This window comes from Neolamprologus multifasciatus, chromosome 4 (assembly GCF_963576455.1).
Source record: "Neolamprologus multifasciatus chromosome 4, fNeoMul1.2, whole genome shotgun sequence".
Lineage (NCBI taxonomy): Eukaryota > Metazoa > Chordata > Actinopteri > Cichliformes > Cichlidae > Neolamprologus > Neolamprologus multifasciatus.
Window position 1 is genome coordinate 23,599,767 of NC_140442.1, and position 11,489 is coordinate 23,611,255.

Consider the following 11,489-nt stretch of genomic DNA (forward strand, 5'->3'; position numbering starts at 1 on the left):
AAAGTTCATGCAGGTTTTGGTTTTTCCTCTCAAAGTCCTGAAGAATTTCTTTGTCTTCTTTCTGCTTTATCTCCTGTTGTTCTTGGTCTTGAAGCAGCTCTTGATATTTGTGCAGTGTTTCATCAAGCTTTGCCTGCAGCGCTCCGTATTGTTCCTGCACACCTTGCATGTCTCTCTGGTTAATGTCCAGTTTGTCTTTCTCTTCAAGGATTTCTTTATTCTTTTGCAGAGCTTCATCAAGCATTACTTGCAAGCCTTTGTTGTGTTTCTCGATGTTCTGAAGCTTGCAATCCAGATGTTTCTGTTTCATGTCTTGCTGTTCTTTCTCTTGAAGGAAATCTTTATTTCTCTGCAGAGCTTTATCAAGCTTTATTTTCTGCGCTGTGTATTTTTCCTGCACGTCTTCAAGCTTGCAGTCCGTTTGTTTCTGTTTAATTTCTTGTTGCTTTTGTTCTTGAAGCAACTCCTTATTTTTGTTCAGTGTTTTATCAAGCTTTACCTGAAGCGCTTTGTACTTTTCTTCCGTGCCTTGGAGTTTGCACTGCTTCATGTCCTGTTGATCTTTTTCATGGAGGAGCTCTTTATTTTTTTGGAGAGCTTCATTAAGCTTGATTTGCAAGCCTTTGTTGTGTTTCTCCATGTCCTGAAGCTTGAAATCCATTTCCTTCTGTTTTATCTCCTGTAGCCTTTTTTCTTGAAGAAAGTCTTCCTTTGTGTGCGGTCTTTCATCAGGCTTTACCTGCAGCGCTCTGTTTTTCTCCTCCATTTCTCGGAGTTGGCACTGCATGTCTCTCTGGTTAATGTCCAGATTTTCCTTCTCTTCAAGGATTTCTTTATTCTTTTGCAGAGCTTCATCAAGCATTACTTGCAAGCCTTCGTTGTGTTTCTCAATGTTCTGAAGCTTGCGATCCAGATGTTTCTGTTTCATGTCTTGCTGTTCTTTCTCTTGAAGGAAATCTTTATTTCTCTGCAGAGCTTTATCAAGCTTTATTTTCTGCGCTGTGTATTTTTCCTGCACGTCTTCAAGCTTGCAGTCCATCTGTTTTTGTTTAATTTCTTGTTGCTTTTGTTCTTGAAGCAACTCCTTATTTTTGTTCAGTGTTTTATCAAGCTTTACCTGAAGCGCTTTGTATTTTTCCTCCGTGCCTTGGAGTTTGCACTGCTTCATGTCCTGTTGATCTTTTTCATGGAGGAGCTCTTTATTTTTTTGGAGAGCTTCATTAAGCTTGATTTGCAAGCCTTTGTTGTGTTTCTCCATGTCCTGAAGCTTGAAATCCATTTCCTTCTGTTTTATCTCCTGTAGCCTTTTTTCTTGAAGAAAGTCTTCCTTTGTGTGCGGTCTTTCATCAAGCTTTACCTGCAGCGCTGTGTTTTTCTCCTCCATTTCTTGGAGTTGGCACTGCAAGTCTCTCTGGTTTATTTTCAGGTGTTCGTTTTCTTCAAGGATTTCTTTTTTTTTTTTCTCTGAGACATGTTTGAATCTGTAAACTGTCACTCTCAAAAGGATCCAAATGTTTTAAAAGATTTCTCTGGCGAATGTTTGAACGCTACCAACATAAATGCTGCGAATAACGGACTAAAAGTGGTTGTGTCTCACCCCTATTTAAGGATTCTTTAGGATCAAAGGATCAAAGGACAAAGTGGTCATAAGATTCTAAACGTGTCTTAGTTGCCATGGCGGCAGTTTAGTTTCCTTTTTGCATTTGAAAATAAACACTGGGCTGATTTTAACACCATTACAAGAAGTCTATTTAATCATTCTTTTTAAATCATAATCAGGTTACCACAAATTGTTTTTTAATTTAGTAGAACTCAAAATGTTTGTCAGTGGGTAAACAATTCATAATGCTACCTCAGGAACATCAAGTTATTCTTAGTACTGCATACTTGCAATGAATAAGTTGTCCTAACAGTCATCTTAAGTAAACTTTACTCAATTTTTTGGAGGTAACGAGTTTGCATAGTTTTTTGAGTTCTGGGAACTAATTAGATTTTACAGTGCAGTAGTTTGAACATTTATAATAACATTTCTGCACACTGGAACAAACCTGTCTCCTTTTCTAGAACTGTTGCTAACACTTATGAGATGAAAATGAATTTTCCATCGTGATGATAGAGAGTGACAAATGTTACTTTTCTTTTTTTTCTTTATATCTAAACTTTAAAAACAAAAAACTGTTGAAATTACCTGGACTGCCTCAGCCCAGGTGATGTAACATTAGCAGACAGAGGGTTTGATGTTGCAGAATCTTTGGAGCTGTACCATGCTGAACTGAAGAGCCCAGCTTTCACCAAAAGGAAGAACTAACTGGTGTTATGTGTCAAATTAACTGACATGTTAGCTGGTGGAGTACCCACTGCATTATATATATATATATATATATATATATATATATATATATATATATATATATATATATATATATATATATATATATATATATATATATCATCTCTTTTTTATAATAAATAATCAAAAACTTTATTTAAACTAAGATTTTAAAAATATGTGCAGTGATTGATGTGCTCTTAGGCACATGCTTCAATCCACACACAAATACAAAACGATCTGACCACACGTACAACTGTTTCACAAACTCTATAAAGCATTCACACTCCAACGGATGCATCAGAAAGCAACTTGGGATTACAATCTTGTCCAAGAATATTTTGCCTGCAGATTGGAGCAGCCAGGGATCAAACCAGAAAACTTTCTGATCAAAAGCTGACTTGTGCTAAATCCTGAACAGCAGCCACCCCATTTTAGCCAGCCAAGATTAAATGGCGCATTCTTTAATTACAGAGTTAGGGATTGTTACATGGAACTCAAAAGAAATGTTGAACCCATCTAGTGGCGTGTCTAGAAAATCTTTGTTGGGGGGGCCAGGTAGGGGCATAGATTTGGAGAAGGGTGGCAGATCTAATTGGCAGATAATGTTAAAAACAATTCTACCAACCGTTAACCAACAGTATGTCAGTATTTACTGCAGTGTAACCTAAAGCTTTTGGTGGTTATTTTCAATTGATGAATTTAAACTTATGGGAATGATGGAGCATTCTGATTGGCACATTAACTTCAGGCTTATTTTCCCTGGTGGTTTTGTCTTCAGCAGACACGTGGTTCAAATCTGGGCAGTTGGAGTCAGTTTTTGACTTTTAGAATCATCTTTTCTGTCTGGCTAATTAGAAATGAAACCATTTACCTGTCTGTAGTGGATTCTCCTACATTTCAACATTCAACATTAATTCAGATATTTTGCTAATTCAAAAATTTCTTTTGCCATTAGTAAGCTTTTCCTAATGTACATATATGATGTTCAGCTACTTGCCAACTTTAAAGCTTTGGTACTTCAGCTTTCAACAGTTCTGTACTTTGGCTTTCATGTGAGTGATTTGGTATATTTCAGTTCTTTTGCCTTTTTTTTTCTCACCAAAGATTCAGCAGTTATAAAAATTTAACTCGTATCACTCAGCTATCAGCATTCACACTGCATTTTCCTGAGGAAATGCATTCTGTAGTTTTCTTGACATCCGAACAGAAGTTATACAGCTTTTGAAAAAAAAACTTGTATTTCTGATGATTAGCTAGAACATAAGTCTTACCTTTTCATTGAAAATTGTATTGTCCATCTCTTTTGATGCAGGTTTAGGGGGGGGGAGCAAAAATCACAAGGTTATAGTTTAACAAAATTGCATTCTTTTAGTATTGTACATCATTGACTGAATGAAAGAAAGCATTTAGCATTGATAAAAACTCATCTATAGAGTCAAAAAAAATTAGTGTTTAAAAGATATTTTTGGGCCTCTTCAGATCTGGATGTAATAACCACAAAGAATGCAATAAATAGGCATTAGCTTTTTGTTTTTTCTTGATTACAAAACTGGTGTTTTTATTAGTCTGGTTAATATCTAATCTAATAGCTAGTATTTCCTAATTAAAAATAGGCTTAAAATTGTGCAACTTTTGTTTTGGTAACATTTATTTTATTATGACTTTGTTATGTACACAACAATAACAGATTATAAGTGTTTAGATACATAACAGTTTGAATACATGTAGAATTCTCATGCATACTTTTAATATTTATTATTAAACATTGAAATTAATTTTATTAAAGAATGAAATAAATATCATGCATGTACTATATTCGCATGAAAAAGGTTTCAAAATATCAAAGAAAACAAAATGAAAATATACAAAATACAGCACTATTCCCTTAATAGTAAGTACTGCCCCGACAGTGAGTTGCCTTGGTGAAGGCTTGTGTTGTTGGAGTGCATCTTGCTGTTGTAAATTAACTCATGATTGTATAATATTAGTTGTCTGTGAGCTGAGCCACTACAAATAAGTAAACAGTAAACAGTGCCCTCTACTACATATGGCGCTATTAAAATGTAGTCTCACACATCCTTTGTTTAGAGACTGCAAAGTAAAGGAGTTAGGGAACTACAACACTCAATGACGCACATTTTTTTCCAAATCAACAAATATATTGTTTTATATATTTGATTAAACCAAAATCTTTTGGTGTTTGTATATGATTTAACATTATTAACCTCTTAAGAACTGAGGGAAAAAACGCACTTCTGTTTATCTGTGTCAACTACAGAGGACATAATGAATAGGCTCAGTCTCAGGGGGAAATTTACATAATTAAAGTGATGATATTAGGAAAAAAAACTTTCCAGATAAATAGGGGAGCTAGTCATCATTATCGCAGTTGTAATTTCTGCCCATTGGGTAATTTTAATGATTTCTTTTGATAAAAATTTCCCTGAGATTTAAAAAGTTATTTTCCAGTGACTGGGCAACAAGGAAGCAGACATTATGATAAATGAACATAAAAACACAATGAAAATGCACAAAAATTCAACTGGGATAGATTACTACTGGGTGGACACAATATCGCATCATATATAATACAAAATCTAGCTCAAAACGGGAACAATTTAGTCTGTTTAAAGCAAATTCTGCATTTGGAAATTTGGTCTTTAAAATATAAACAAGATATTAGAGCAGTGGCATACAGTCCCAACAATGCCGCCTGACCATCCAACACCAGCGAATGAACTTCCAGCATCCGCGGATGACCTTCCAGTAGCAGCGGCTGACTGCCCAAAACCAGTGCCTGAAATTCCAAAAGCAGCGGCTGAATGCCCAGCCACAGTGGCTGACCACCCAGCAGCAGCGGGTGGCCAACCAAAGGCAGCAGTTCATCGCACGACCACAACGGCTGACTGTCCAAAAACAGCGGCCAACCGTCCAACCACAGCGGCCAACCTTCCAACCGCAGCGACCAAATGCCCAACTGCATCGGCCAACCGTCCAAAAACAGCGGCCAACTGTCCAACAAGCAGAGGCTGACTGTCCAACAGCAGATGCTGATTGCCCAACAGCAGATGCTGACTGTCGAAGAGCAGAGGCTAGTTCTAAAAGTAATAATAATAACATCAAAATACATTTCAATAATGGTATAATACACTACAGTAGCAGCACAATTGTATATAATAAAAATTAAAGAACATATCCGATATAATCTGTACAATGAGTAAATAAACAGTCAAACTGCAGCACAAGTATTTCATGAACTTTTTTGAAATGCACAATGAGGTAAATTTGCTGGGGGAAGCATTGTGTAGCCAACTTGTAAAATTAGTGTAAAAAAAAAATAATCTTAGACCTCCCTCCTTGTAAGTTTACATACATGCAGATTCAGACAAACACAAACAGTTTCACTTAAAGTTCCTAACTGAGAGAAGTGACCCATGTCGACCATATTAGGAGCTAATTAAGTTCTCTAAATAATTAGGAATGGTGGTTCCATAATTAGTAAAATGAAGATACTATTTTTGTAGTTTTGCCCCTATACTCCTCCACAGTGGATTTTAAATCAAACAATCAAGATGTGAGGAAAGCAAAGACTTTTATCTTTAATTAAAGGGATTTTACAAAAGAGGTTGTATTAATTGTTTAGGAATTGCAGCCATTTTTATTCATAAGCCTCTGTTTTCAAAGACTTAAAATTAATTGGACAGAATGACATCATCCTAGATCCTAGGTCAGGATTGTAGAACAATTGTAGAATTGTCAGAACAATCCTAGATCAGGATTATTTTATCATTTGGATGAGAATCCATTGCAGTCAATGACTGACTGAACTCTAAAAAACATGGACCAAATGCTGTTTCCTCTACTGAGATGCTCTGCCAGGCCTTTAATGCAGCCATCTTCAGTTACTGCTTATTTGTAGGGTTGTCTGCATTCAGTTAGATCTAACCAGTCCAGTCCAAGGCCAAGATGCAGTGAAGCCCAGACCTCCCTCTCCTGGGTCCTGGGTGCAGGTTTCCCCAATCTTCCCCAATATACTATTTATATGATTGGGGAAACCTGCAGTCGGCTGAGACTGAAGAAGTCTCAGCTGACTTTGTTGAGTGACGAAACATTTCTCCCACTGAAAACCCTACGCCCAGATGAACAGAATCAACTTTTTGGGATGCACAGAGTTCTCTTGTTCCCCTCATTTGTGAACAACACTCCAAGAAACTTAAACACTTCCACTTGGGGCTGCAACTCATCCCTGGGCACTAACCCTTTTCCAGCTAAGAACCATGGCCTCACAAAAATGACTTACTGTTGGTAATGCAAACTAGGGTCTCACTGAGATTGTGCAGGGACCGAAAGGCTCATAAGAATGGGCCAGGTACCCAATACTCCAAAAGTACCCACCACAGAATCCTTCGACATGGTGACTTATTTTCTGCAAGTCTACAAAGCACATGTAAAGTGGTTGGGGAAACTCCCATACAAACTCAAACAGCCCAGAGAGGACAAAGAGCTGGTTTAGCATTCCATGACTTGTTCTTCAATCTGAGGTTCAACTAATGGATGGACTCCCCTCTCTGGTACCCTAGCACAGGCCTTCCTGGGAAGGCTGAGTAGTGTGATCTGCCTATAGTTGTAGGGAAACAAGAATGGAATCTTCCTCATCCACCTAATTTTCATCTCCAAGGATATCTTTGTTAATATCCTCCTCATCATCTTCTCTGTGCCCTTCTTCAGAGTCTAGGAGGAAAATGAGCCTCCGTGTCCTCGACTATGTCCACCCAGCAAGCAGCAGCTGAGCTTGATTCACCACTAGGCTTCGCTGTCGTGTCAGAAACACAAGCAATGGCTTTTCAGGCTGCCAACACCTGCCAACACCATTCCAATAATCTGCATTATGCAGCAGTGCTCACAGGAGTCTAGGTCTGGCAGCAACACTGTGTGTGCTTGACACCCATACAAACATTGAAAATGGGGGATCTTCCTCTGAGATGGTCAACCTGGAAGCAGCTGGGTGAGGGCGGGGCACGACCTCCTTAGCCAGCTGCCACTGGCATTCCCCTGACAGGATCCAGTACCCATAATTACTAATGCTCAGCTTTGACAGCTACCAATAGCCACAAATACGAAAGCCCACAAGGTACTTGGGTAGCTAGTCCTGTGTGCAGCAACACAACAACCGCTATTAGAGGAAAATATTTTCTCCACTAAAATATTTAATTACAGCGTAATAGATATTCCTGAAACCCAGAAAACCCATGTTCATGGACTACTGTAACAGCTGCGTCATTGAAAAGTTACATGAATTATCCTGATCCTGGACTGAGTAACTCTTATGAGCTTCTCAGGGAAGAAAGTGTTAGTGGGATTGGGAAGCTATATTTTTTAATTCCTATGTGAAGACATGTTATTCGTGTTTTTGTTTCTATTTAAAAGCTATATGTTCTGGTAGTAACTGGTGAGGATTGTTTGGTTTATGTATTCAAAATAATAACTATAAACCAGCGCCTCAAATGTTAAACTAAGGAAAAAGAAACTGAACCCTACAATGAGGGGATCTGATATATAGTTGGGGGCATTTTGCTGACATGAGGTAAATCCTGTTAAAACGAAATGGTCACTGTAAACATTCAAGCAAACCAGTTATGGAGTTAATAACATAAAGCTTCTACTACATCTACTGCTAATTTCTACGGTAATTGGGAATTGGATGTTAATAAAAAATATTTTTTGGAAAGCCAAGAGCAAAAATCAGGGAAAAAAAACAATAAAAAGCATTAAAAGTAAAATAAAAACAACAACATTCAACATAAAAACCTGTATTTATGGGAATTAAGTTCTCTCCATCATAACATCTCACCTTTTTGTTTTTGCTGCAGATGATCCTCCTCTTTGTCTTCATCACACATCAGTCCACTGTAGCAGTGGGGATTGTTTTCAGAGACCATGATATCTATTTTCTCTAACAGCGCTATTATCTCATCTTCATCTGTCATATTTCTTGTACATGTGTGGAATCTTTTTTCAGTCAAACCACTGTTAGCTTTCAGGTCTGCCAGTGCACTTTCACATTTTTCACCTGGCTCACGAGTTACAACAGTCATTACATAAGGAAGAAATCCTTCTCCAAACGTCTTTTCTAGCCACTGAATCCCTGAGCTGTAATGGCTGCTATGCAGACCATATGGTACCAGTAAGAGAAAGACATGAAATGCCTGATTTGATGGGATTTTATCAACGTTTTGGAGACCGATCATATTAATGACAGAGATTCGCCGACCACACATATCATACAACTTGGATGAAAACTGATCCACATTGGATTTCTCTGCATGGTCAAGTAAAATGTTGTTTGGCCCAATCTCCATGGAATTTGTGTCACCAAGTAACACAACTGTGAGCTCAGGCAGTTCTGAAACAAACCAAACAAAATCAGTAAGTTTAAAATGCAAATATAAGCTATAAAATCCAAGCTTCTGATTAAAAATATTACCTTTGTCTTTATCTGCAACTGATTCAGACGTAGTTTTAGTCTTGCCCTTTTCCTCATTCTCTTCTGGTTGTTGAGCTTCATGAGCATCATTCGCTGGATGGCACTAAGAAAAGAGTTACAGTGTGTTTTTCCATAATTTCATTTTGCATGTACAATGACAATAAAGAGCTATTCTGTTCTTCTATTATAGGGCAAAACATTCAATCAAAACATTTTAATCTCAAATGAAAAAGAGAGGTTCAAGTATATTTAATAAATGCTCATTTGAATGAAAAAAAGAATTACTTAAATATGAGACGATAAAAATCTAGAACCACTCATATCACAATAGTATTTCAGACTAAAACAGTTAGGTGTGTTTTATTTACAGACAGCCCGACAGGTTGGGATTTCAGACAAATACAACAAACGCCCACATCATTACACTTAATCACTTTTTAAATCCGGAGCATTAGTTCAACCAGTATTTCAGTGTTCAGACTAAACCATTAGGTGTAAACTCACATTTACTCTGCATCCTGTAAAGATTATGTTTCTTTCTTTGTGTAAAAAGGCTCAAAACTGGTTATCCAAACACTGAACAGAGAAACCTGAACTACAACACATACCAGGTTGGTGTGACTTTGTTATTTACACAGGATGCCATTTTCTACTAAATCTTTACATAGAAAATACTACATAGTATTGTTTAGAATCCGGTATTCATGACTCTGTTTAGTGAAATTAATCTTTGTGACAAATCTGACACCATAAACCAAATGCAGGTCACAACAGGTGTGTGGAATGTAGAGGTGAGGGCCCAAATGTGGGATGCAGGCTGAACTGCTCCAACAGTAAGTGAGCCTTTAAAAACCAGTAAACAACCCCAACATTAACAAAAACAAACACAAAAACCAGCGATGAATGACAAGGACCTCCTTCTGGAGAGCACACGAGGGACCGTACACAGTGTTCGTGACAATGAAGGCTGACGGGGAATGAGAGACAGGAGCTGTGAAAGTAATTTCACACAGTTGAAAGCATGCAGAACAATCACAAAGGAGAAACAAACGAACGCGAGCCACCAAAGTAACTTGTGGAAGTGGAAATAAACAAGAGGCAAGTGCACTGACACACAAAGACTAACACTAAACAAGACCCAAATAAACAAGACCGCAGGAGGACAAAGGTGCAAACACGGAACAGTTAGGACAAGTCAAAAAAAAACAAACTGAAGCAAAATAAAATAAAAGTTAAACTAAAAACGTAAGAATGATAATAAAAGATGAATCCAAAACTCAAAGTGACACAATCCTATTACCATGACGATGTAACTGTGAGATAAGGACATCGGTGAAATTCCTTTACCTTGTTGTCAGCTGCCGTCTCCTCCATCTGAGCTGCAGAGTCATGTAAGAGAAAGAAAAACAGATATCTTGCAGTAATAGGAACAAAAGCTATTTAAAAATGAAACACATGACAAATGCACTTCACTATTATAAGATCCAGTGTGTAAATATGCACCAGTGTGTAAATATGAACTCTATTTCAAAATCATTTCAATTCCGCTTCATCAGCCTCTCATTTATCTGACTGCCGTGAACCCTTTACTGTCTCTTTTGCTCCACCACCGTGTTTGATCCGCTGATTTGCTGTTGATTTCTTCATAGACTGTAGTTCTTTACTGAAACGAACTGGCTGCATCTTTGTTAACAAATTAGCGCATTATTAGTAGAAAATAATCTGTGCTTTTCTCTCACATCAGCATTTTTTCTGATTTACCCCGCTTAGTAAATTTGCCCAAACAACATCCTCACAGTGCTCCTTTTTAATGTTGTGACTTCAGGCAGCTTTTCAGTATCATTCAGTATCAAAATGATAAAATGAAAAGGTTTAGTTTGAATCATGTATTTGAAAGCGTATTCTGTAAGCTCTGTAGCATGGACTCACCTTGTATTTCTTTCCTCGGGTCTGCTTTATCTGAGATCTGAGGTACTATTTAACTCCCTACCTTAACAAATCCCTCCTACATTCTTTTAACGGAACTGTGTGCAGTGATCCAGGAAAACTAATTGTACATAAACTGGCCATTCAGCAATGAAAACAGGTAAAGAGAGAGAAACAAAATTCAAGTCAAGACTTGCAACTTACAGAAAACCCCGCGTATGTTGCTGTTTGATACTGAGACCTGTAAGGCTTGTCAGACTTGATTTTAAAATACCACCAGTTGGGTTTTGGTTTTGTGGTGTGAACTAATGCAACAGGGACTTGATTGCAAGATTTATCTGGAAACAAAAAAACTGTAGGCTGAGTGCAGCCCAAGTGAAGCAGGTACTATTCTACAAGCAGGAATTATAGTAAGAGATACAATATTTCCTGGAATCATGGAGGTGACATAGAGCGTCATGACAGCATGACATTTATGCTCACTTGGTTTTACCTTTTCAACTTGTTATTGAAGGCAAATACACACACACCCACACACACAGATTTTATTTTTTCTCACAGGTGGCTGCTCTACTTATTGGAATAAATAGGAATCTGACAAGATATGAGGGAATACTTCCAATAGACCACAATGCACAACAGAGGAAGCTAAAGAAAACCCTCCTGCATGCAGATGACTCATAAATAAGAGACAGATAAAATCATTAGTACATAAAAATACTTAGAAGAGTATTTCTGTCTGGCATG

The 11,489-nt window shown here is 37.5% G+C and overlaps 1 protein-coding gene across 1 annotated transcript; it reads right to left on the reverse strand.

Annotated features, from left to right (window-relative positions):
• Positions 1-3,962: 3,962 nt before the first annotated feature.
• Positions 3,963-10,942, reverse strand: LOC146520506 (uncharacterized). Its single transcript, XM_085156344.1, has 5 exons — positions 10,746-10,942; positions 10,164-10,195; positions 8,817-8,919; positions 8,184-8,735; positions 3,963-5,430 (listed from the first exon to the last, which is right to left on the reverse strand). The coding sequence occupies exons 2-5, from the start codon at positions 10,188-10,190 to the stop codon at positions 5,012-5,014; spliced, it is 1,101 nt and encodes a 366-aa protein (XP_085012470.1). The 5' UTR covers positions 10,191-10,195; positions 10,746-10,942; the 3' UTR covers positions 3,963-5,011.
• Between the last annotated feature and the right edge of the window lie 547 nt (positions 10,943-11,489).